General features: G+C 46.1%; 1 protein-coding gene across 2 annotated transcripts in view; it reads right to left on the reverse strand.

Annotated features, from left to right (window-relative positions):
• LOC148778114 (NBPF family member NBPF4-like) overlaps nt 1-27,375 on the reverse strand; it is a 118,914-nt gene that overhangs the window by 23,646 nt on the left and 67,893 nt on the right. The window contains exons 3-16 of one of the 2 annotated variants that reach the window (XM_088835657.1): nt 21,482-21,708; nt 20,248-20,391; nt 19,983-20,054; nt 19,023-19,161; nt 18,678-18,724; nt 17,685-17,831; nt 17,027-17,115; nt 15,916-16,018; nt 11,846-12,102; nt 9,858-11,146; nt 7,776-7,890; nt 6,523-6,737; nt 5,425-5,476; nt 995-1,209 (exon numbers count right to left, since the gene is read on the reverse strand). In XM_088835657.1, the coding sequence (XP_088691783.1) occupies nt 995-1,209; nt 5,425-5,476; nt 6,523-6,737; nt 7,776-7,890; nt 9,858-10,035 (775 nt within the window). In that variant the 5' untranslated portion in view covers nt 10,036-11,146; nt 11,846-12,102; nt 15,916-16,018; ... (5 more) ...; nt 20,248-20,391; nt 21,482-21,708. Of the gene's footprint in view, nt 1-994; nt 5,382-5,424; nt 5,477-6,522; nt 6,738-7,775; nt 7,891-9,857; nt 11,147-11,845; nt 12,103-15,915; nt 16,019-17,026; nt 17,116-17,684; nt 17,832-18,677; nt 18,725-19,022; nt 19,162-19,982; nt 20,055-20,247; nt 20,392-21,481; nt 21,709-27,375 lie in introns of those variants that run through there. The other variant, XM_088835655.1, reaches the window with a different exon arrangement.

Genomic DNA, 27,375 nt, shown 5'->3' on the forward strand with positions numbered 1-27,375 from the left:
CTCCCAACATCCTTTATTCTGAGTCTGCATAAGCAGTAAAAATGTATTTTCCACATAGATGCGAGAACATGAGCTGTTATGTTCTAGAATTATTTCTATAGTACTGCTTAATCCCATCAGATTACGTGGTTGTTGATGGTTTAGAGGAATTTATACTTGAGACTAGAGTGATGGGTGAATTGTGAAAGGGTTAGCCGCTCAGTAGTGTCTGTCTCCTTGTGACCATATGGACTACAGCCCACCAGGCTCCTCTGTTCATGGAATTCTCCACACAAGAATACTAGAGTGTGTGCCATTCTCTTCTCCAGAGGATCTTCATGATTCAGGGATTGAACCCGGGTCTCCTGCATTGAGGACAGATTCTTTACCATCTGAGCCACCAGGGAAGCCCAGTGAATTCTATTAACCCTCAAATCAAAAAGAATCTTTGGTGCCACACAGAAACCGTGGCCATTCAAGGCTGGAGGAACTGCCAGAGCCCAGCCTTGCTTCATGGAAACATCCAAGCAAGGCAATGGTACAAGTGTATCTGTCTTGGTGTTCAGATGACATGTTAGCTAAGACCTGCCAACATCGAGAAAAGGGGGACTGGGCTGAAAGCAGTCAAACAAAACCTTGAAATCAGCTCTCCTTATAAAGAGGCGAGTCTGTCATTTCTGGAGAGGCCAGGAACATTTACAAAAATCACATCATTGCCACTAACAACACGCTGGCTCCAAACTAGTTCTGACAGACACCTCCTGTGGATTTGCAGCTGAGATGGGTGACAGTTGTCACAAGTGATTTGGGTCAAATGCCTGACACTGGAGTCAGGGTGCCAGAGACAAGCCTGGAGCCAAAAAAAGAATGAAAGCTTCCTGACCCACCTGATGTCTGTGCTCCATAACAGACCCTTGTTCCCTGGTTGCAACGAAGATGTGTCTATGCAACCTGTCCTCAGAGATGACCTTCCTTGGTCTACAGAGCATGCGAGGACAAATAATACGGGGGTTACCTGAGATATTGGTTGGCATTTCATCTTCTTTAGCATAAGAGCAACCACAGGCTCCATCCGGACCAAGGTCTACTTCCAGTTCATTAAATTTAAGTTTGTCATTACTGTAAGGCTGGTGGCTGTCGGAACTTCCTTGGAGAACTGAAGGCATCAAAACACATTCATCCTTGCATTCTTCAGGCACTTCCTTCTTTTCAACCTCCCGCAGCTCCATGCTGTGCCAGATGGGAAAGGAATGACAGAAAATTAAATGAAGAAGATCTGACTGCAAGCCATTCTGGCTGGTTTTGACAGGAGGCATGGGGCGTGGTCACAGAGGGTAAAAGAGCAGGCCCCTTAAAGAGAGAAGGAACTATCCTCTCTTTTATGAAGTGGAGGGTGTCTGTCTGGGGATGGGAGAGGGGGAGAAGCAGGTACCCTACACACCGGCCACAAACCTCTGATCAGGAAGGAGACTCAACCATCCCAGGAGGGTCCTTTCAGGAACAGGAAGCACAAAGGAACTTCCACAACAAGTGCTTCCACTGGGTCCTAAGTCATGTTGAAAATTGAAGACAAAGTAGGCAAGTGAATAAGGGCTTCCCCAGTGGCTCAGTGGTAAAGAATCTGCCTGCCAATGCAGGACATGCGGCTTCGTCCGTGGGCCAGGAAGATCCCTTGGAGAAGGAAATGGCTACCCACTCCAGGATTCTTGATGGGAAAATGCCATGGACAGAGGAGCCTGGTATACTGCAGTCCATGGGGGTCACAAAGATTCAGCGATGACTGAGCAACTGAGCATGCACAGTGAAGTGAATACAGATATTAAAGCTTTATAAACTCTCTGAGATCCTCTACCTTCTCTTTAGTAATTGAAAGGCCTCCAAGGCCTCTTTCACTTACTGTTGTCACAGACAACAAATTTTTGGAGGGACAGTTGTCCTGGGGTTTAATTTTTCTAGTTGCTTCTCTACTCATCCCTTTGCTAGTTACCTTCCTTCCAAGGATCTAAAACAACTGTGTAGAAATAGATATTTATCTCACTTGGACTTACTTTGGAAGAGAACAGAGGCTCTCTTTGTGTATAGGAAATCCTAAGGGTGTGCATTCACCTTGGGTCATACATACAAGTAGCCAGAGAGACAGCAGACAATCAAGTCTGGATTGAGTGAAGTAAATTAATACCATGTGCAGTTGTGCTTATACTTACATCTGGCATGTCACGCTCTTGAGTTACTTAGTGTTCTTTTGTGACCCTGTCCATATTTTCCCTACACATTACCAGCTCCTGATAGACAGCCTGAAAACCACAATCACAGAAAACTAACCAATCTAATCACATGGACCACAGCCTTGTCTAACTCAATGAAACTATGAACCATGCTGTGTCGGGTCATGGTGGAGAGTTGTGACAAAATGTGTTCCACTGGAGAAGGGAATGGCAGACCACTTCAGTATTCTTGCCTTGAGAACCCCATGAACAATATGCAAAGGCAAAAAGGACACTGAAAGATGAACTCCCCAGGTGGGTAGGTGCCCAATATGCTCCTGGAGATCAGTGGAGAAATCACTCCAGAAAGAATGAAGAGCTGAGCCAAAGCAAAAACAACACCCAGCTGTGGATGTGACTGGTGATGGGAAGCAAGGTCTGATGCTGTAAAGAACAATATTGCATAGTAACCTGGAATGTTAGGTCCATGTTTCAAGACTCATTGGAAATGGTGAAACAGGAGATGGCAAGAGTGAACGTCAACATTTTAGGAATCAGAGACCTAAAATGGACTGGAATGGGTGAATTTAACTCAGATGATTATTATATCTACTACTGTGGGCAAGAATCCCTTAGAAGAAATGGAGTAGCCATCATAGTTAACAAAAGAGTCCGAAATGCAGTACTTGGATGCAAGCTTAAAAACAACAGAATGATCTCTGTTCATTTCCAAGGAAAATGATTCAATATCACGGTAATCCGAGTCTATGCCCCGGCCAATAATGCTCAAGAAGCTGAAGTAGAACGGTTCTGTGAAGACCTACAAGACCTTTTAGAACTAAAACCCATAAAATATGTCCTTATCATTATAGGGGACTGGAATGCAAAAGTAGGAAGTCAAGAAACACCTGGAGTAACAGGCAAATTTGACCTTGGAGTACAGAATGAAGCAGGGCAAAGGCTAATAGAGTTTTCCCAAGAGAACGCACTGGTCATAGCAACACCCTCTTCCAACAACTCAAGTGAAGACTTTACACATGGACATCACCAGATGGTTGACGCCAAAATCAGATCGATTATACTCTTTGCATCCAGAATAGGAGAAGTTCTATATAGACAGCAAAATGGCTCAGATCATGAAGCCCTTACTGCCAAATTCAGACTTAAATTGAAGCAAGTAGGGAAAACCACTAGAACATTCAGGTATGACCCAAATCATATCCCTTATAATTATACAGTGGAGGTGAGAAATAGGTTTAAGGGACTAGATCTGATAGAGTGCCTGATGAACTATGGATGGAGGTTCGTGACATTGTACAGGAGACAAGGATCAATACTATCCCCAAGAAAAAGAAATGCAAAAGAAGCAAAATGGCTGTCTGAGGAGGTATTACAAATTGCTGTGAAAAGAAGAGAAGCGAAAAGCAAAGGAGAAAAGGAAAGATATACCCATCTGAATGCAGAGTTCCAAAGAATAGCAAGGAGAGATAAGAAAGCCTTCCTCAGTGATCAAAGCAAAGAAATAGAGGAAAACAATAGAATGGGAAAGACTGGAGATCTCTTCAAGAATATGAGAGATACCAAGCGAATATTTCATGCAAAGATGGGCTCGATAATGGACAGAAATGGTATGGACCTAACAGAAGCAGAAGATATTAAGAAGAGGTGGCAACAATACACAGAGGAACTATACAAAAATGATTTTCACGATCCAGATAACCACGACTGTGTATTCACTCACCTAGAGCCAGACATCCTGGAATGTGAAGTCAACTGGGCCTTAGGAAGCATCACTACAAACAAAACTGGTGGAGGTGATGGGATTCCTGTTGAGCTATTTCAAATCCTAAAAGATAACGCTGTGAAAGTGCTGCACTCAATATGCCAGCAAATTTGGAAAACTCAGCAGTGGCCACAGGACTGGAAAAGGTCATTTTTCATTCCAATCCCAAAGAAAGGCAATGCCAGAGAATGCTCAAACTACTGCACAATTGCGCTCATCTCACACGCTAGTAAAGAAATGCTCAAAATTCTCCTAGCCAGGCTGCAACAATATGTGAACCGTGAACTTCCAGATGTGCAAGCTGGGATTAGAAAAGACAAAGGAACCAGGGATCAAATTGCCAACATCCGTTGGATCATCAAAAACGCAAGAGAGTTCCTGAAAAACATCTACTTATGCTTTACGGACTATGCCTTTGACTGTGTGCATCACCACAGGCTGGAAAAGTTTGAAAGAGATGGGAATACCAGACCACATGACCTGCCTCTTGAGAAATCGGTATGCAGGTCAGGAAGCAACAGTTAGAACTGGACATAAAGCAACAGAGTATTTCCAAATAGGAAAAGGAGTATGTCAAGGCTGTATATCGTCACCCTGTTTATTTAGCTTACATGCAGAGTACATCATGAGAAACGCTGGGCTGGATGAAGCACAAGCTGGAATCAAGATTGCCAAGAGAAATATCAATAACCTCGGATATGCAGATGACACCACCCTTACGGCAGAAAGCAAAGAAGAACTGAAGTGCCTCTTGATGAACGTGAAAGAGGAGAGTGAAAAGGTTGGCTAAAGCTCAACATTCAGAAAACTAAGACCATGGTATCTGGTCCCTTCGTTTCACGGCAAATAGATTGGGAGACAGTGGAACCACTGGCAGACTTCTTTTCGGGGGCTCCAAAATCACTGCAGATGGTGATTGCAGCCATGAAATTAAAAGATGCTTACTTCTTGGAAGAAAAGTTATGACCAACCTAGACAGTATACTTTGCCAACAAAGGTCCATGTTGTCAAGGCTATGGTTTTTCCAGTAGTCATGTATGGATGTGGGAGTTGGACTATAAAGAGATCTGAATGCCAAAGAGCTGATACTTTTGAACTGTGGTGTTGGAGAAGACCCTTGAGAGTCCCTTGGACTGCAAGGAGATCCAACCAGTCCATCCCAAAGGGAATCAGTCCTGAATATTCACTGGAAGGACTGATGTTGAGGCTGAAACTCCAATACTTTGGCCATCTGATGCGAACATCTGACTCATTTGAAAAGACCCTGATGCTGTGAAAGATTGAAGGCAGGAGAAGGGGATGAGATAGTTGGATAGTATCACCGACTCAATGGACATAAGTTTGAGTAAACTCTGAGAGATGGTGAAGGACAGGGAGGCCTGGTGTGCTGCAGTCCATGGGGTCACAAACAGTCGGACATGACTGAGTGACTGAGCTGAATGGATAGTGAATTGTTACCTGGGAGTTAGTGTTTCTTGTGCTTGTTCATCGTCTTCATCTTCGTAAATTTCTGCAAACAAAATCAAAAATATCCAGTCAGCCTCTAGTCACTTCTCCCACTGCAAACACAGGGACTCATATGGTCACAGAGTCATAAATATTTACGTATGAGTTAATACTGTACGGAAGTTTTAATGTATTGTCTTTAAACAACTGCCCAAGCATGGATTTCTGATCCAACAGGCGGCCTCTTTCTAAACTGGGAGATCATCCTCAGGACACCTTCTGCTTGAAATTGGGCAAACATTTGAACTGTCTTTTCTTCCTTATTATCACCTCACATTGTCCACCTTCCATCTCCACTCCCGCAAATGTTTCATCCATCCTGCCACAAATTCCGCCAAAGACACAGCCTCTATAAACCTTCTCAGGTCTCACAAGATGCCCTCCTTTCTCTAAGCAGAACAACCACGTCCCACATCCCTCCATCTGGGAACATCCTGGCCCTTCAAGGGGGCTTTTGTGTGTTCTCTGGGAAAGTCTCTCCATGGAAAGTGAGTGCTCCAGTTTAAATCATTTTCCCAGCACCAACTCTATCAAGTACCTAACCAACACGACAAAGTGAACGGTTTTCTTTTTTCTGCAGTATATTTGTAAATATTCCCAAATTTAATCATTATAGCTACCATCAACAGATTATTCGTCCATTTTACAGATGAGAAAACAGTTACTAACATAAGAAAAATCAAGCATTCTCACATAGTTAAACACACAGCACTCAGCCTGGAACCTGGGAACTTCCAAGCTTCATCTAGGGCTCTATTCACTCTCACAAGCGGCCTCCTGTCACCTCCTCCTTTCTGGGCTTTAATGCTGGCTGGACGTGGCCTCCTGCCCCAGTGGCCATGGTCCATCAGGGAGGAAGCAGACCATTGGGATACAGTGACCTCCACCCTGTGCATTTCTCCTCTGTCCTCTTAGACAATCCTGCTCCTACATAGACCCAAATAGGACATGAAACAGGAAAGCTGATAAACATTCCCAGTGGAGGTGTTCATCTTATCTACTGGGGACCTAGGAGAGGATCAGTGCTATCAGGGCCTGTGGCCCCCTCACCTGGACTGAACTTGCAGGCAAGGCGCTCTGCCAATCGGTATCCCTCAGACAGGCTCTCTCGGAAGCCCTGCCCCTGGTGGTTGTCCAGGTCATTGTGGGTGAGGAGGTCCTTGAGGCGCTGCTTGAGCAGGACAGAGTCATCTTTCCCATCCCGTAGTGTCTGCCGTAACTGGGTCAGCTCTCGTGCCTGACTTCGAATTAGGACATCACATGTCCTAAGTGGAACATAAGACACAATTGTAAAAGACAGGGATTTCGGTGAGAACATCCCCAAGGAGACCTCGAAACAGAATTCTGGCACATATCTGATGACTGGCTCAGTCACTCAGTCGGGTCCGATTCTTGCGACCCCATGGACTATAGTGCACCAGTCTCCTCTGCCCATCGGGTCATCTTGGCAAGAATACTGGAGTGGCTTGCCATTTCCTACTCCGTATCTGATGACTGGCCTATGACAAAGAGAAAGAAGGTAAACAAAGGTTTCCTCTGTATCAGAAAGTACTCCTGTAAGATTCCGTGACATTCCAGTCATCTTGTCTTTCTATGAAGATAACCTAATGTCTTCCCTGTTGGCTCAGCTGGTAAAGAACCTGACTGACAATTCAGAAAACACAAGAGATGCAGCTTTGATCCCTGAGTCGGGAACATTCCTTGGAGAAGGAAATGGCAACTCATTCCAGTATTCCTGCCTGGAAACTTCATGGACAGGGGAGCCTGGTGGGCTACAGTCCATGGGGTCATAAAGAGTCAGACACTATTGAGTTACACGCATGCATCAGTGGCTTCCTAAATCTGCATCATGAAGATGTCTCTTCGGGTCCTCACTCGGCCATGCTCATTTCAGTAAAAAATCCACAGAGTATTTTCTGTATTTCTGATGTGGCAACACAAAGTACTGTCCAGTGAATGACAGACAGCCAGTCAGAGTTTGGACAAGCATAGCTGGTGTGAATTGGAAAGAACATAAGAATGACGGGGTCAAGAAAGCATTTTAGGATGTAGTCAGTCAGGAGGGGGTTGTGATTAAAGGCAAATAAGGTGGCAACGGCACAACATTGTGAATGAGCCAAATGCCACTGGTTCACTTGAACGCAGTGAATCTCATGATGTGATTCAAGTCATTTGTTTATTTAAAAGCAAGGTAAATCACTTCCTGAAGAATAACTGGAGTTCACAATTCACCAATCGGTGTTCTCCCCCTCGTTTATAATATTGTGCCCTGTGCCTGCCATGAACATTCCTGCCCTCCTTACCTCAGCCTTTCATCCAGCGTTGGCTTCTCTGCCAGCTTCTTTGCTGGCCTCTGCACCTCAAACATCAGCTTCTCCCCCAGCACGGATTCAACGATGTCCTTACATGCTTCACACTCTGAGGAAAGAGACACACTGCCTCAGGGAGAGCTGACCTTGCCGCTGTGGTCACTGCCTTCAAGGGAACAGGATGGGCCACCTCAGTGGTGGCTGTAACTCCTTCTCCATTCTCTATGGAGAGATTTCCACATCTGATTCCCCAGCGACCGAACCGAGGGGATCCCCATTTTAGAGCTGAGGAAAGAGAAGCTCCTAGGCACAGAACCTAACTAGACAAGATGAACTGCCATTTCACAAAGTCAGAATGCACACCCCCTGAGACTGACCCTGAATCCTGGGCCACAAAACCAAGACCTGCAGCCTCTTAGACGAGACACTGAGCAGGGGCCTGGGGTGGCGATTCCTGTGTGGTTGGGAAGGCTCCTAGGACTACAGGACTGCTGGTTCTCTCATGCTGGCATTTCAGTAACAAACAAGAGTCTCAAGGCATAAACCTCACCTGGACATGCTTTGTGAAATAGAATACATGAAACCATAAGGACCTGAAAGAGAGATGCCCAAACACTGAGAAAGCCTGTGTTATTAGGAACAGTAGAACTATGAACCAAGTGTATTGACACTGAGCCAGGCACGACTGTCAGGGCTTTGTCAGATTCACTCAGTATTCACTACAACTCAAACGATAGTTACTATTACAGCAACAGACAGACAGAGAAGGAAACAGAGGCACAGAAAGGTTCCCAACAGGCTTGTGAGCCCAGGAGACCTGGCCCAGAGTCCATGTCTGTCACACTGTGCTGTGGGGACCTCCACGCCAGGGTGCTGGTGAGACATTTCTTCTTCACCAGCCTCACAATTTCTTTCTTAGAGTTTTGCTACTATCATAAGGAGCAGTGTAAATAAAACTTAGCTTCTCCTTTCCCCAAAGCTCATCCTTTCACTTTCTTAAATAGTAGGCTTTACTTCTTACTTGTCTCTGTGTCAGTCATTTTGTATTAACTCCCTCATTGCTTCATTGAAAATGACTGTAGGAAAGTGACACAGACACAAGTGGTCAAGATTCCTCTCATCCCCTTGTTATGCATGTACCCTGGTCATGACTTCTTTCCTTACTCCAGGCCCCTCTCACTGAACAGGCAAAAATGATTCCAACTGCCAGGCTGCCTACGCGTGTAAAGGGCTCCTCACACTCTGCCTGGGTTTTTACTGGGGCTGGTTCTCTCTCCCACTTAGCACCATCCTCATGTTGGTCACACCTCTTATAGCACAGACTCAGGGTTCCCCGGGCTACTGGTCAACCTGTATCACTGAAGTTTCACCAGCTCAAGTGGGGAGAGAGGGGAAAGTGAAGATTGTCTGATTTCACCAGAAACACCTTCATTATTGCCACAGAGTGTCAAATGGCTTTCTTGGACTCAGGAAGGAGAACCTGCTCACTCAGAAAGCACGGCTTCCTTCTCACCACGGAGCCTCTGTCTTGATGGCATCCCAGAGACCACGGTTTCAATGAGAAGCAGACTCATCCTTAAGCTCCTTTAAATCATATTCCCTGCTTCTCACAGTGTCTAACCACACGTTACCCCGGTGTAACTAGCACAAGATTTTGCCAACGGAACCTCAGGGAACCTCAAACTGATGGAGTTCATCAGTCCCAGAGGTTTAGCCAAGAGGCAGGCAGGATCAGATACAGAACAGAAAAGATTCCAGTCAACACAGCTTAGTTTGCACCCGAGAGACACAGGAACTCCTGTGCCTGCACCAGGAATCACTGTCTGGAATTTTAACTCTAGTCTCACCCTACACATCACTAAAAACTTGGAAAAGTGCCTCCACTCCTTGTGCCTCAGTTTTCCCAGCCTCAGGAAACTGAAGGCAAAAGAGCCACTACTATCTTTCCTGGCTTGTCGTCAGAATGGAATTCAAAACGACAAAGGGAAAAGGAGCCCAATTCTGGGGACTTACAGTTTCTTAGAGGAAAGACAGTGATCATTCATTGCTTGGGTGACCATGACCCCAGAAACTTACTGTTTTTCTGCAGCTGGTTGGCCAGGGAGTAAACAGTAGCTTCGGATATGAGGAGTTTCTCTTTGACGTCTCTGAAGTCCTGCTTGTACTTTGCCAGCTCCAACAAAAGCTCCTGGTTGACTTCCGTGACGCTACATTCTGCACTCAGATTCGATAAAGAGGGAAGACATACTGCCATGGTGACATTTGGTAGAAGGGGTAGAAGCCAGGGGTGGGGAGGAGACACCCAGTATATGGGGGATTAAAGACAAGCAAAATCACGTCGCTTTAATCAGCACTGAGGGAATGACAAAAACTGGAATTCCTGACTTGCTATTGGGAACAACTAGAGGGTTCTCTACTACAAGAAGAAGTTGAAGATGCTAGAGCTCAGAGCCAAAGGTGCCGTGTGCGGCTCAGACTCAGACAGGAGTGAAGGAGGGGGACAAAGCCTGCTAGGTGACCATCTGGAGTTGCCATAACAGAACTGGTCGGGGGAGGGGTTCATGGAATCTTCGGGGCCCCTGCCTTCCAGGTGCCTAGGCCTTGACCGTTTGTGGCCATCACCACTGATAGCACCCAAGCCCTCAGCAGCCACTCTTAGGTTGTCTACCACTGACCTATCTCCTTCCAAAAACTATCTAAGCTGAGTTCCCATTGTTCATTCTTCTGTGTATAAAAAGATTCGAGGGAGAAATACTTGGCCAGCAGGTCTTAAATGTCTGTCGGGCTGTCATAAAGTCACCTCAGTTCAGTACATTTCAGTCGCTCAGTCATGTCCAACTCTTTGCAACCCCGTGGACTGCAGCACACCAGGCCTCCCTGTCCATCACCGACTCCTGGAGTCCACTCAAACTCAGGTCCATTGAGTCGGGGATGCCATCCAACCATTTCATCCTCTGTCATCCCCTTCTCCTCCTACCTTCAATCTTTCCCAGCATCAGGGTCTTTTCCAGTCAGTCAGTTCTTTCCCTCAGATGGCCAAAGTATTGGAGTTTCAGCCTCAGCATCAGTCCTTTCAATGAATATTCAGGATTGATTTCCTTTAGGATGGACTGGTTTGATCTCCTTGTAATCCAAGGGACTCTCAAGAGTCTTCTCCAATACCACATTTCCAAAGCATCAATTCTTCGGCACTCGCTTTCTTTATAGTCCAACTCTCACACGCATACATGACCACTGGAAAAACTATATCACCTCATCTCTTTAAACAGATCTTAAGGCTTTTCCACAAGTGAAGGATGTCAAACTTGTAGCCTGTCATGAACTTCTTCTGTAGGTATTCTCCAGTTTAGTCTGTGTCCTAAAAACTGTAGGATAAAAATCAGAGTACAATTTAAGTGATTAAATAATCTTTAAACATATATTCTGTCCCATCTCAGAATTCTTTTGCTGCATCCCGTTGTTATGTTAATTTCTTCTCTTTACTGGGCAACATGTTGGCTTCAGAATAAACTTAAATATAACATCCCTACCTTCTAAATTCTTCCTCTGGGTCTGGGTTGTTCTATTTTTTTTAAATGTTACTAAACACTGCACTTCATACTTTCATTATGTATTTCATTGAGCCTCACAAGAGCTCTTTCCAAGCTGTCAAAGTGACTAAGAGTTTCTGTGGATGTCCTTGAAAACATGGTGTGCTTGTGCTCAGTCACTTCATCCTTGTCTGATGCTTTGCGATCCCAGGACTGTAGCCCGTCAGGCTCCCCTGTCTATGGGGATTCCCCAGACAAGCATACTGGAGTGGGTTGCTATGCCCTCTTCCAGGGGAGCTTCCTGACCCAGGGATCAAACCCACATCTCCTCTGTCTCCTGCATTGCAGACTGATTCTTTACCATGAACCACTGAATACATGGGGTGCCTATCTGTTTAGGAAAGATTTGACTGCCTCGTGCTATTGTTCTGTGCTCATTCAGCTCACCCACACATTGAACAGACCAGGGTTCCAGAGCAGTGTTTGTGGCACACAGTTTGATCCATCTCTTGGAGTTTTCCTCATGCCACTGACCTGTGGTTATATTCCAAAAACAGAGCATGGTGAAGTTCAAGGTCGTAGGGCAGGGATCATGATGATCCAAAGGGAATTTAAGCATTGTGTTCAGCGACACAGAAGCTGAGTTTGAGGAGAGACAGGCAGGCCCTCGGATAGTGATGGTCTGAACCAACTCCTCACTTCCTCAGCATCTCGTCCTACCCGGGTCTTGTGAGTCAGAGACTTGGGGAACCTGTACAGCATCCGTCTCTTCAGTTGAGCTGTTGCTCTACCTGGATGGAGGGTGAAATGGGGATGACAACAGGCCACTGGGCATTTGTTCATGTTAAGGTAAGAGATGCAAAACTGGAAAAACTACTTATGAAAGCTAATCTTCCCCACACCCCACGTGGTCCTCCCACTACAATGATTCATGATACTCGGGGCGTGAGACTCAGCAAAGGCTTTAGGGAAATCTATTTTCCGGTTGCTGTGGGGCCTGACATTCTGTGGGGGAAAGAAAAACGTGTCAAGTTTCTTCATTTTAAATGTGATGAAACCAAAAAAGCTCACAAAACATATCTGACTTGAGGTCAAACAGGGATGAATTTTGCCATGCTCCAGAAGTATATAACAGGTAGAGTTCCTTGACTGACACCGTGCCAGGCATTTCACACATATTATGATACTTTCTTTCATCGTAATCATTCAAGGTAACACCACTGTTGTAGAGTTACATAAAATAATTTATTAGACCAAAGTTAAAATTGAAAAAAAAAAAAAAAACAACAGTTTATCAAGCCAAGTTAGCTATTGCTTTGCATTTTGTCGGTAGGAGAAACCTATTGTTTTTATCCTGCCTTGGCCCCATTTCATACTCTTTTTCTCTGTGACCTGACTTTATTCCTAGAGCCCTACCTTTTTTCAACTAAACCATTTCTATGCACTGAGCAAAAGCAGAAGTGAAGGCTGGGCCCTTCTAAATGCCTCCTCAGTGCTTATGTGTTTCAGGACACCAGACACCATCTGGAGGAAAGAGCAGCCTGTCCGTTAGAATGTGTGCTGTGCTACGCTGCTTGAGTCCTGCCCGACTCTTTGTGATCCTCTAGCCCTCCAGCCTCCTCTGTTCATGGAATTTCCCAAGTAAGACTAGTGGAGTGGGTTGCCATTTCTTCCTCCAGGGAATCTTCCTGACCCAGGGATCAAAACCGTGTCTCTTGTGTGTCCTACATTAGCAGGCGGGTTCTTTACCACTAGCGCCCCTGAGAATCCCATCTGTTAGAATGGGCAGCTGCTTTCCCAGCCCACTGAAGTTAGCAGGATGTCCCAGGACAGGAAGGGACCACTTCCCTTCTACTCAAGGATCTTTTCTCTCAGTGACTGTGCTCTATTGGGCCGAACTCTCCTGAAATGGAATGTTCTTGCTCACTTTCTGGTTTCTTGTTACGTTGAGTATTTACAAAATTTTCTAACAAATACCTTTGTTGAAGTTTGCATTTATAGCAATACGAGTTATTTTTCAAAAAGTGGCAGCTTGGAGAAGACTGATCCCATCAATGAGCAAACAGGGTGAATTTAGCTTGCACTCAAAGCCAGACTTGAATTTAAAATTAGGGCTCTCACTCTCCTCAGGGTGGATAGTCAGGTGCCACAGGCGTGTGTCCCCAGGGAATGTGTCTCTGCTGTAAACTAGAGAAGAGTTAAATGGGGTCAGATGGGCCTAGTCCTTCAATTCTAGAGTCTTCCAATAGTTCTCTGCTTTAGTCACTGGAGTGGAAACACCCTTCTTCTTCTGTTCTGTCCTACTTCTGTGTTTGGGGTAAAAGGTATACAGCTCAGTGTGTTCTGTCCCCAAGCTGATCATTGTAAGAATCACCTGGGAGAGTTAGTCCCAAACAAGTGCACAGTCCTCACCTGTAGCAAGTGTGACTCAGCGAGTTGAGGTGGGACCTGGAGTCTCTTTGTTAAAGGTGCTCAGGTGTGCACTTAGCTTTACCCGCTGGTTTCACTGACCTCCCTCATGATTCGAGGGGATGATTATTACATTTATGGTACTTCTAGTGTTCAAAATTGACTGGTGCCAAAAAGATAACTCTCTGCTGCTTTGCAGATGAGGAAACTGAGGCACACAGAGGGTCTCTAACGGGCCGAGATCCCCTTGCTGTAAGTGCTGGAGCCACATCCGGGTAACGACCCTTCTCCTCCGAAACCCCATCCCACATTTTCCAGTTCACTTTTGTCTCAGATTCTTCCAAGTAGCTGTTTCCTTCACCTATACTGCATTTCTACCAAGAACTTCCCAAATGTATTAATCATCTCTCGATACTTTTTTTCACAACAGATATTTTGCAGAAAAGTCTATCACCACCCCGTGATGCATATTGGTGACTTATTAAGAAACTGAATATGGGTGTGGGTAACTTTGTTACTCTTCCCTCTTTCCTTCAGCAGTTTGTGTTCTGTTTACTTACACCAGTATAGTGTCTTAACTGCTATAGTTTTAACCTGAGTTTTGAAATCTAGTAGAGTAAATCCTCCAGCTTAATTCTCCTTCAGTGTGTCTTGGCTAACTGAGATACTTTGATTTCCACTTACATGTTATAATTAGTGTGCAAAATATACCCCCCGCAAATGCCAGCTGCAATACTATTCAGAATAACAAGGATTTGACATTCTAAAAATATTGTCTTCCAATCTATGACTATAACGTATATTCTATTTATGTATGTCTTCTTTAATTTCTCTCAGCAATAGTTTTCAGGAGTCATCACTACCTGTATTCTTAAGCATTAAATGATCATGGGTGTTTATCTCTATTATGTTTTATTGAATTTCATTTCCTAACACTGCTGGTATAGAGAAATGTGGTAGATTTTTATATGAATCCTCTTGACTGCACCATTTAAAAATATGCGACTAAATGCATTTTGATAGATGTACACACTATGGAAGCCACAGCCACAATCAAGATGCAGGGTGTTTCCATCGGTCACAACTTTCCTTGTTCCCCTTTGCAATCCATCACTCCCTCAACTCTTAGCCCCAAGCAACCATTGCCAGTTTAGATGAATTTGCCTTTTTAACAAATTTATAAAATGGAACAGTATACATACTCTTTCTTGTCTGCAAATTAAGCACTCAACACATAGGTAAGAGATGATGTGTATAAAACCTCAAAATTGTAAATGCAGAAGAATATTATTATCATCTCTGCTTCAGAAATGAGCCCCATTCTCCTGGCCCCTCATAAGAATGAAGATCTCTAATTCTTCTCCAAACACCATTTATGCACCTTATGGCACACTTACTTGGAGGACATCCACGTGTGGGCACTTCCAAGTTGCAGGCTGGGGGTCTAGGGCAGAGCCTCAAGGTCCCATCGTCCTCCTCCTGGGATTGGTGCTCCCAGCAGTATAAAACTCATCCTCCTCCTGGGATTGGTGCTCCCAGAGTATAAACCTCCTCCTCCTCCTCCTCCAGGTTTTGGTGCTCCCTGCAGTATAAACCTAATCCTCCTCCTGGGATTGGTGCTCCCAGCAGTATAAACCTCCTCCTCCTCCTGGGATTGGTGCTCCCAGCAGTATAAACTTCCTCCTCCTCCTGGGATTGGTGCTCCCAGCAGTATAAACCTCCTCCTCCTCCTCCTGGGATTGGTGCTCCCAGAGTGTAAACCTCCTCCTCCTCCTAGCATAAGTGCTCCCAGCAGTATAAACCTCATCCTCCTCCTGGGATTGGTGCTCCCAGCAGTATAAACCTCCTCCTCCTCCTACTGGGATTGGTGCTCCCAGCATATAAACCTCATCCTCCTCCTGGGATTGGTGCTCCCAGAGTGTAAACCTCCTCCTCCTCCTCCTGGGATTGGTGCTCCCAACAGTATAAACCTCATCCTCCTCCTGGGATCGGTGCTCCCAGCGGTATAAACCTCCTCCTCGGCAGGTGCACAAGCTCACTGTGGACTAAGCTCCTCTCCTGGTCCTTCCTGCTCAGCTCAGGTTGCTCCTTGAGAACTCAGGTGATGCTGTGCATTCCTCACTTCCGACTGAATTTTCCAAACTCAACTTGTCCTTATGCTCACCTCCCTTGGCAAACAGCTCCTCGACCATTACCTTGCTGTTCTTTGGGTTGTCTCATCCTCTGAACCTGTTGCTTCCTTTCTTCCATCCCCTCTCTCCTTTCTGTGTTTCCAGTGTGTGGGCCCAGTTGAGGCTCCTATAGGAGACACACAGAGAAGGAACCAAGGTCAGGTCTTGGCTGCAGATCCCAGGGAACATTTAACATGCATCTCAGTCTCTCATGCACTCAGAAAAAACTCAGCAGGAAAGGAATTTGGAGAATTTGAATAACCTTATCTTACAGATGAGGATACTGAGGCCCAGAGAGATATGGAGATTTCGCCTAAGTTCCCACACCCTTATGCAGCATAGCTGCCACACAAACCTTGACCACAAATTTTTGTATCCAAAGGCACCAGGAACCCATGGCTAAATTTCAGGGGACATTTGAACAAACATACTTATTTCCCTTCTTAAAATAAAAATACCTGACGGACATGTCCCCAAAAGAATTTCATCTCTTTTCAATAATCCTATATTTTTATACTTGGCATTCCTTTCTTTCTCCAGGGTATCTTCCTGACCCAGGGATTGAACGCCGGTCTCCTGCATAGCAGGCGGATCCTTTACCATCTGAGTCACCAGGGAAGCCCAATCTCTTTCCAATAGTCCTAAATTTATACTGTTTTCCACCTTGGTGGACACAATGGGACCAAGGAATGCATGAATATTAACTACATCACAGTCTTTATTTAAAAATTAGATGTGACTCTCTAAAACATCTGGCTCCTGTGCTAGAGGCCATATTTTTGAGAGCCAGGTACTCTCTGTGCCTTAGTCAACCTTCCTCTCCAGAGCCTCTTCAAAGCCTGCCACAGAGAACATTCAGTAAATGCTTGTCAAGCAGACCAATACTAGTTACCAGGAATCACTAACTCTTACTGATGTCTTCTACTCCCTACCCTATATCCATCAATCCTGCCCTGTGTCTATGTGAAAACAATGAAAGCACAGCCCTGGCGACATAAGTCCAAGATGCAAATTCCAGCTCCACTAAAATACCAAGTCTGCTTTACATGATGATTTCATCGCCCTCTTTGAGCACATGGATCTCATGTATAGTGGAGAAGGATGGATCGTGTAAAATCGAGAAAGTGGTACTAACCTTGGATGATTGACTGTGATATCATACAGGAGAGAGGCCCCATTCCCTGGGTGCTGGCTGCACAGTATAGGAAATCTACAGCAGAGACACTACAGGGCATGTTAGAAACATGGGGATAAGGCTTGAGAAACTGCATTTCAGACAAAAATTCCAGGGAGACTCTCATGAAGGAAAAGCCCCAACATTAAACAAATGGCCCAGAATGAAGACCTTGAAATCCTAGCAGCAACAAGCATGACTCAGCTTAAGTAAAGCAAGTCCCTTGTCAAGGTGGCTTCTCAAGGGGAAATGTCTCCTTTGCAGGATGGTGCCCGACCCTGCCCAGTCCCACTCTCTTCCAGGACAGAACTGGGCAGCAGTGGCCAGTGGTACGTGATGAAACCTCAGGAAGTGAGCATAACTGGGGACCAATCCTCAGGCCCCTCCATGTGCCAGCTTCACTCCAAGCCCACAGGTAAACACAAAGCTGGTAGGTCAGCCTGTAGGATCTACCCCTTTCCCACCAGGGCATCCTCTCCCATTCCTCCTCTAGTCCCTGCTCACAGAGTGAGGTAAAGCAAAGGCCCTGGCAGTGCCAAGTCCTTCCCAGTGCACCCCTCATCCTCCCCACCCTGGGCCTCGGGGCAGAGCAGCGATGTGAAAGTCAGTGACTACCTACCTCTGTGCTCTCACGGTCACATCCTTCTCAGTCCCGCACCCTGGTCCCGCCGCAGCCCACTCTCAGACCCTTCCAGAATGCCAGGTGCCAACATCTGCAGAACATTCTTCCATCATCAAGAGTTATTACAGAAAGGGGGGGTTGTTTCTGCACAGAAATTAGCAAGGAAAAAAATCAGGGTTAAATTATGGCCCAACCCCTTTTCACACTGTGGGGTCAACATCTTTTTAGGTTACAATTTAGGAACATTCCTAGGAATGGGCTCAACTGATTATGGCAAAGCTTTAAAGTCCAAGGTAAAAGGCTTAGTTTTTTACTTTGAAGCCACTGCTAACACTTCACATTTTTCTTCAAAGTGGCTGCTAGAGAATGCATTGGTGTTTTAAATAAATGTAGAGAATGCCTGCCTTATGGATAATCTTTCCCTTTAAGTTTCATCTTTTTCCTTATTACCAAGTTCTCTTTTAGATCAATAAGACCCAATGATTTTCTTTTATGTTGTTTCCTAAAGAAAAATATGTCGAAATCAAATTGCTGCTTTCAGCCCAATATTATGCAGTGAAATCAACTTTTTAGGTGGCATCTTTCCATCATTTTTTCATGGAGTGACATAGGAACCCTGGAACCCATGACTGGCCTCAGGATTCCTTTACTGGAAAGCTCATTCAGAGGCAGACCCCACATGTCCTCTGACCTTGAGAATCAACTGAACTGCATTTCTCCCCAGTCCTGACATGGCAAAAAGGAGAGAGAATTGGGGTCAAGAGAGAAGATGATGACAAAGTGAGAGTGAACTGAGAAGTCAGGGGAGGTTTCTGATTAGGGTGGGAGGACCGATGGGGATGGAATCTAGAGGGATGTTCATTGAGAACCTGTGCTCCCACAGGTGGACCAGAAATTTCCTCTTGGAAGGTCAGCACAGGTCAGGAGTCACCTGTGCATTCTGATACAGACGGTGACAGTTTGCTCTGATCGGTGCAGTGGATTCCTTACCTCCAAATTAGTCCTTGCCTTCTTCAAAACATCGTGTGTCCTGGTCACTGAAACAACAAAACAGTTCCCAAAGGCAGAAATTACCAGCGGGGTCCACATCTGACTTGGGTGTGTGTGGTCTAAAGTTTGTCTTTCTGGCCACTCAGCTTGGGGTCTCCTGCTCCCCTTCACCCCTCACATCTCCTCCTCTGCCTCTATGATTACTGATGGCACAGGAGGTTCAGGGATGTCACATCAGTCTCCCCCATCACCTGGCCTCTCTGGTCACTGTCCATTCACAGCACAAGTGGGGAGCCTGGAAGGCCCCCCAATTTCCTGTCCCATTCCCTGTCCCAGGGCACCCACACTGGCTGAAGATGAACTGCTCCATGCTCTCCTTCTGCTGGTTGGCGGTCTTCAGGCGCTCACATGTACTCTGAAGGAGACTCTCCTGTTTGGATAGTTTGGTTCTCAGTTCCAGAAGCTCCTTTTTCATGGACTCTCCCTGGAAAGAAACATAGGTGTTCTGTCAGTGGTCAGAAGGCCTAAAGCACCCTGTGATTTGTGGCTCTTTACAACCACAAACAGGATTCTACAATCTTCTCAAGTATTTCTGGACCAGATTTCCCTGCCTCTAAAACCCTCCAGCAGGTGATGGCTCAGGATGGGCCATGAGGTGGGAACACTGAGGACCTGGAAGCTCCTGTGCAAAGGAGCACAGGCCACACTCCAACTGCTGCAGAGAACCTGAGTCCAGGCCACACTGAAACTCCCAGCTGTAAGTAAGAGCTCTGATTTAGTGCTGACATAGTTATATCACTTGGGTATCAAAACTCGGTCATTAGGAATATTATGCCTGGGGAGACAGGGCTGGCCTGAGACAGTCTACAAGTCTGTAAATATATCTGCCAACCTCAGGATGGCAAAATACTTCCTCCTTGGAAATAGCAAAGTTGGATCCTCTAAAGTTATCATTGATACCAGTCTGGAGTGAGAAGCCTAGGAGGGATTTGGAAATCTACCTAATCCAAGATCATCAACCAGAGTGGCCTGAGATTTGAAAGCGCCTGGGGGAGGCTGACTCTCATCAGGCTTGACCCAGAGACACAGGTTTAAGTGGAAATTGTTCTGGGATTTCAGTGGGTGAGTAAAAAGGGCTGGTCCACTCCTGGTGACATTCTGTGATCCTGTCTGCCTGTGTGGACCTGGGGGTGAGTGGGAGTGGGCTCAGGATGGAAAAGGAGGAGGCGTTGATGTTTTGAATGGCCCTGAACGCAGCTCAGCTGAACTTCAGAAAGTTAAAGGGATGGAACATTTGTGGGTTACCAGGGTTCTCATGTCTCTGCCTCTTCTGTGTTCTTTTCTTCTCCTGTTTGGCTCCTTATCCTGGGGCTCAGGCTGTGAGGAGAGGGATGTTTTCAGACCTGCACAGAGAGCGCTCACCACAGAGGAGAGGTCTCCCTCCAGGGACACACGCCTCAGGTCGCCTTCTCCCAACTGCCCATTTGGCTCCTGATCTTCAGGCTCTGCAGGCCGAGGAGTTAGAAGGCTAGTTAGGGGGCAGAACCGGTAGAGGACGCTGGCTTCTTACCACTTTGCCCACAAGGGCAGGGCCAGGGGAGCTTAGAAAGGCTGCTCGCCAGAACGTGGTGAGGAGGGAGGCCGACTCCTCCAGCAGGTGGTGCAGGGCGGTGGCGCTGCTCCTCAGCTCCTGGATGCCTTCGCTGCCCACCACCTGGGAAAGGGGGCGGTAGCCATGGGCATCCCTGTGGCTGAGAGAGCACAGGCCTCGGCTTCCTTTGTGAGCGAGGTACGGCCACAGGCTTGCTTGAACCTGTGAGACTTTTTCTAACCTGGAAGCCGAGGTTCTCTGACTCAGCAAGGGCCTCCCACTTTGTGAGAGTTCATTTGATTCCACACTTTTTAGCTTTTAGTCCTGCTTCGTGCTCTGGAGTTCTAAGGTCCCTATTTTTGCACCCCCACCCCCACTGCCCTTCCCTAAATCCACTGCCCTTCCCTAAATCCAGGCCTTATGCTTCAATTGGGCTGCACCATTTGTAGCTCGAAGGACTGAGAGCTGCTCCCTTTACCTGGCATGTTCTCCTTTCCAGAGAACTGCACATCCCCCAGGGGCGCCCTAACCCCCATGAGCCTGTCACCTTCCTTCTGGGATAATCGCCACTTCTGGGTTCACTCCGTCACACCCACGGCACTGCCAGCACTGTGCCTGGAGCCCCTTGTTGCCTTTGTTGACTCAGGTGTGGGCCTCCCTCTCACGTGTGGGGGCTCCTGGAGCTCGACTGCACAGCGGCTGGTACCTAGGTCTTCCCTGGGGAAAGACTCTGAGAAGCCTTGTGGCCTGCGCTCGGCCTGAGCAGAGAAGTCCAAGGCTGCCACTCTCCTCACCCCTTCCACACATCTGACCCATATGGATGAATATTCTCAATTCCCAGGAAACTGATGAAGTGATTTTATCCTGCCCACAAATGATCATATCCCAGTGTGACTTTAGCAGATAATAAGCTACCAAACAGCACTGCAAGGATGCTGATGCTTAACATGCTCTGCTGATGAGGATGGCAAAGCTGCACATGCTTTTCTGTGGTTCTCAGGGGAAATACAGAGTCAGCTACATCTGGAACAGAACAAAGCTTGTCGTGAAACAAGCTGGTGGAGACAGAAGGCCTAGCTGGATGGAAATGGAAGATACATCCTCAGCTGGTGAGAGATATGCAGCAGGAAAAAAGACAGTGGGAGAAGCAGCTAAAATCAAAAGAAGAAAGGGCTTAAGGAAAAGGTGCACCTAAGAGCTAAAGTGGGATTACCTCTATGCCTGGAGCTACGGGACCAGAGAAGCTTCAGGCTGGTCTCACAAGTGATGCTATCTTCTTGACCAGCAGTCTGCCTTCCCCAATCTGCTCTCTTAGGGCACTATAGTCATCAATGTGGCTGATGACGTGGCGGCCATGCTTATTGGCAAAGGAGCCGTCAGTAGCATCACCCTCCAGCTTGGGAGGCTTCTTCGTTACTGGAGAAGCATCCAAACCCAGCTCTGAAGAATAAAACCACAACAACAAAGAAACCACTGTTATTCATAGTCACCCTCAGTTCAATCCAAAAGGGACATCAAAGAGTAAAAGAGGCCAGAAACAAGATCAACAGTTTTGGTAAGCACACATATTCTTGTGAAGTCCATACATATTCTGGGTTCTATGGGATTTAACTCTGCACTCTAATCACTGTTCTGATGAGTCAGTACTAGAAAATATGTACTAGGATAAGAAGCATAGGAGACATAAGCCTAGGTGAGTTTGAAATGCCCCATTGGAGACCAGACCGCAACCTGGAAAATATCACGAAGAGATTGATATGATCCTACTCAGGCAAATGTGGCTTAGAACCGGATTTCTAGCTCAGGCCTCTCTGCTGTGTGATGAGGAGGAGGAGTGACTGAGCTGGCAGGGATGAGTCCTGGCTGCTGCTGTGGGGAGGCGCTGAGAGGGCAAAGCCTGAGAGGGAAGAGAAGCAACACCGAGACAGAGCATAACGAGGGAGCAGGAACACAGCAAATCAAAGCTTCTCTGAATCCTGGGCGGGCCTGTTCACTCCCACAAACCTCAGCATATCAGTGACTCGTCTCAGTGCCTATATTCTCTCATGTGAAACACAGAGATGGTAAATGCTGCACTAGCTCTGACGAAATTATTTGAAAACATGGTAAATTTTAAAACACTCCACAAACATAAGGAATAGGCATTAACATATACAGTTGTTAATTGTTTTGAGTACTGCACCCCACTCCAGTACTCTTGCCTGGAGAATCCCATGGACAGAGGAGCCTGGAAGGCTGCAGGCCATGGGGTCGCTTAGAGTCAGACACGACTGAGCGACTTCACTTTCACTTCACTATGGTGTCTGCTGCTGCTGCTAAGTCACTTCAGTCGTGTCCGACTCTGTGTGACCCCATAGACGGAAGCCCACCAGGCTCCCCCGTCCCTGGGATTCTCCAGGCAAGAACACTGGAGTGGGTTGCCATTTCCTTAGGCACTTGTAAATTATTTCATTTAATGCTCCACATAATAGTTTATATTATCCTCATGTTAAAGATGAGGAAGCTAAGGCTTAACTACTTGAGGAGTTTTAACACTTTTCCAAAGGCAAACATGTAAGTGGCAAACTCAGAATCCGGATCTGACCCTAAACTCCATGCCCTCAAGGCGCTGTATTGAAGCATCTTTGACTTCACTCTGGCCCTAAGGAGTGTGGAAGAGGCAACATTGTCCCTTCCACCACACACATCCTGGGGACCTTCCCATTGCCTGAGGGCTTCACGGTTCCCTTTTCCTTCCTGCCTTGGAAGAACAGCGGCTTGTTTCCAGGGTTAGTGCTGGTGGGGAATTTCTGGCTAATGCAGGAGGAGCTGAGACTGGCTTTGCTGGCACCGCCATCCAACTGCTGTTCAGGCTGCAGTCGCAGACAGGTGTTCACCTGAACCCTCTGCTCCAGCTGCCCTCACAAAGCTCGGATCTCTGCCACCAGAGGGCTCAGGTCACTGCTCAAAGGGACTTGGTGACAGGCATCCCAGGTGTAAGCTGAGAGGAGAGAGAGGTCTGGTGGCACTGAACCGAGTGTTTCCAAGCATGTGTCAGAACACTCTCCTGTGATGTTCTGTTCTGACAAGGACCCCACTGTAATCTCAGAACCCCAGGAGTAATGTGGCTTAGAACCTGCTTAGAACCATTACACCCCCTGCCGTGATGGGGATGTCACTTTTCCTGGGTGAGGACTGGCATATATTAAGATGGTACACACTCCAGCCTGGAATTTCCTTGAGACTCAAATGACCCTTGTCCATCTAGAGGGCACATGACTGGCAGATGAAGTCAAACCTAATATTTCTCCTCCTGATTAACCTTAGTCCTGCAGGCTAGAGAGCAGGGTCTTTCAAGGCAGAAGATCAGTACTAAGCTGGAGAAGTGCACAGACTGAGGGAGATGTGATGACCTCCACATTCAGGAATCAAAGGGGAGAGGAAGAAGAAGGCATCAGGCCTTTGGGCAACACTTCAGAATGGGAGGGATATAGGGCTTCCCTGGTGGCTCACTGGTAAAGAATCCGCCTGCTAACACAGAAGACGTGAGTTCAATCCCTGGCCCAGGAAGATCCCACATGCCGTGAAGCAACTAAACCCATAGGCCACAATTACTGAGCCTGTGCTCTGGAGCCTGGGAGCTACAACGAAGGGGCCCATATGCCTAGAGCCTGTGCTTTGCAGCAAGAGAAGCCACCACAATGAGAAGCCCACCCATCCCAACTAGAGAAAAGCCTGTGCAGCAATGAAGACCCAGCACAGTCAAAATGAGAGGGATAGATGAGAGAACATAACTAATTGGACTTCTCAAGTTCTAATTGCTTTTTTACCGGCACTCACCACCCACAGCCTTTCTCTATGGACTGGGAGAAGAAGAAATCTAAGAAATATTCTATAAGACTATCATTGCTCATCTAAAAACATTGAAGTCAAATGTATTTGAAAAGATAGAATTTGTTTCCGTTTTTATCAAGGTAACAGGATGCATATACCATATGATACCTGCATCCAGTTGCCTCAGAGCCACAGGCCTTAACCAAACACATTATTTCTGCAGTGAGCTATGTGAATATTCTCACGAAATGGAATAAATGAAGAGGAGTGCAGGACAAGGTGGCAGAGTAGAAGGACGAGCTCACCTCTTCTTATGAAAACACTAAAATCACAACTAACTGCTAAACAACTATCACCAAAGAACACTGGCAGCTACCCAAACGGATATTCTGCCTCCAAAGACAAAGAAGACACAGAGAGAGAGCAGGAGGAGTGCCTTCATGATATCATCAAATCCCATGCCTGCTGGGTGGGTTACCCACAAACGGGAAAATACATTGCAGCAGTTCTCCCACAGGAGAATTCTGAGTCCCACACCAGGCTTCCCAGCCTGGGCATCTGTAATAGGAAGGAGGAGCTACTGGAGCATTTGGCTTTGAAAGCCAGCAGGGTGTGAGTGCAGGAGTTCCACGGGGCTGGGAGAAACAGAGACTCCAGTTTTAGAGGCTGCACACAGAGTTTCATGAGCACTGGGACCTAGGCCAAAGCAATGACTCCACAGAAACCTGGGCAGGTCTTGGAGGGTATCCTGGCTCTCGGTAGGGACATGGACACTGATGGCAGGAGCTCCGGGAAATACTCAACAATGTAAGCTCTCCAGGAGGTCACCACTTTGGCACCGAGACCTGGCCCCACCCAACAGTCTATAGGCTCCAGTGCTGGGATGCCTCAGGATTACCAACAGGAGGATGGGAACACAACACTACTCATCAGCAGACAGGCTGAATAAAGTCATCTGGAGCCCACTGATGCCTCTAAACATACCCCTTGACCTAGCTCTGCCCATTAGAGGGGCAAGATTCAGGTCCACCCACCACTAGGCTGGCACCAGTCTCTCCCACCAGGATGCCTGAACAATCTCCTGGACCAACCTCACTCACTAGGGTGGCAGATATCAGAAGCAAAAAGAACTGTAATCCTGCTGCCTGTCGAAAGGCGACCACAAACACAGAAACTTAGACAACACGAGACAGCAGAGAAATATGTTCCAAACAAAGGAACAAGATAAAACCCCAGGAGAACAACTAAGTGGCGTGCAGGTAGGCAATCTACCAAAAAAAAAAATTCAGAGTAATCTTGGGTAAAGATGATTCAAAATCTCAGAAAAGAATGGAGGCACAGATCAAGAGGATACAGGAATGTTTAACAAAGAGCTAGAAGGTATAAAGAACAGAGTTTTACAATAACTAAAATGAAAAAGGCACTAGAAGGAATCAGTACCAGAATAAATGAGGCAGGAGAAAGTTGAGAGTGTTCCATTTCTAACATTTGATATTCATTAACTGGCAGGCCACAGCTCCACTCTTCTCAAACACAACAATAAGGCACAAAAGTGGGGGCTTCTCTGCACGCTCTCTCACTCCAGGCTCCTTCTGGGAGCCCCAGCTCTGTCCACTTCCACCAGGCTTACATCACGGCAGGGACCACAACCTTCTGGCAGCCAGAAGTGACCCTCATTCCATCAGGAGCCAGCTCTGTAATGGAAGTCAAGGTTATGAAGGGCACCTTTTGTCAGCAAGTGGCTTTCGGACACAGCGTTTTCCACAGACTTGCTTCCTCCAGCTTTGCTAAGATGAATGAGAAGACTCGCATGGCTTCCAAAGAAACCCAGAATTGCAGTGACATCTGGTTTGCACTGAGGTTCAAAATTATGAAACTGTGCCAAGCACCGAAGCACAGACATGTTCATATTCTGCATCAAGGCTGCACCGGACCTTCCCAGGGACAGAGCCTCATAGGGAAGCCTTGCAGCCCCACCGGTGGTCTTCAGATCACACTTTGAGAACCACTAGGCTGGGAACCCACATCCGGGGATTACTGGCTTAGAGCCCCAAACATTCAGAATCAGAATGAAAGTCAATTCTGGCCAGGAACCAACAAGTTCTAGGGCTTTTTTTGCATGAATTAATAATTTTTTAATAAAAAAGCATTTCTCAACTGAGATCTTTTGAGGTCTACAACACAGATCTACATAAAGAAGGGGGACTCTAGATACCAACGTGAAACAAGATTAATGGAAAGAAAAAAGAGAAGACAGGCAGAATGGTGGGGAGAGATAAATAGTTTAAATATTGTAATTGATATAATAACATCGGCAAAATGCCCTATAAAATAATCTGCCCTGTTTAAAAAGGGAGACATGTTAGCCATCTTTATGTCTTCTTTGGAGAAATGTCTGTTTAGTTCTTTGGCCCATTTTTTGATTGGGTCATTTATTTTTCTGGAATTGAGCAGCAGGAGCTGCTTGTATATTTTGGAGATTAATCCTTTATCAGTTGCTTCATTTGCTATTATCTTCTCCCATTCTGAAGGCTGTCTTTTCACCTTGCTTATAGTTTCCTTTGCTGTGCAGAAGCTTTTGATTTTAATTGGGTCCCATTTGTTTATTTTTGCTTTTATTTCCAATATTCTGGGAGGTGGGTCTTGGAGGATCCTGCTGTGATTTATGTCAGAGAGTGTTTTGCCTATGTTCTCCTCTAGGAGTTTTATAGAATCTGGTCTTACATTTAGCTCTCTAATCCATTTTGAGTTTATTTTGGTGTATGGTGTTAGGGGGTATTCTAGTTTCATTCTTTTACATGTGGCTGCCAGTTTTCCCAGCACCACTTGTTAAAGAGACTGTCTTTTCTCCATTTTGTATTCTTGCCTTTGTCAAAGTTAGCCTCCAATTAAAAAAAAAAAAAGTAAAATAATTAGAAACAAAAAAATAAAAAGGGAGACATGTCATTTAATATCTTTACTGGGTAACTTTTGCTGTGCTGTATTGACATTTCTATGATTACATGCTGACATTTCTTACATGCAAATACTGCTACCTAAAGCAACTTTAGCCTAATAATCTTCCATTATTTACTTCTTCCAGGTTTATGACTTGAACACTGCAATCCGGGGTCTCCAAAGAGTCGGTCTTTCTCTCTCGCACACACCACTGTAGGAGACTCAACTAAAACTATGGATTCCAATTGTGTCTTAGAGTCGCCAATTACATTTAATAGTTTCCATAAAGAAAGGAAGAACTATTAATATTTGCTGATCTCAAGAATGATTCATCCCCCTAAAATGACTGACAAAGTA

The sequence above is a fragment of the Moschus berezovskii genome, chromosome 4 (genome assembly GCF_049115385.1).
Source record: "Moschus berezovskii isolate FMDL1 chromosome 4, NW_MosBer_1.0, whole genome shotgun sequence".
NCBI classification, from domain to species: domain Eukaryota; kingdom Metazoa; phylum Chordata; class Mammalia; order Artiodactyla; family Moschidae; genus Moschus; species Moschus berezovskii.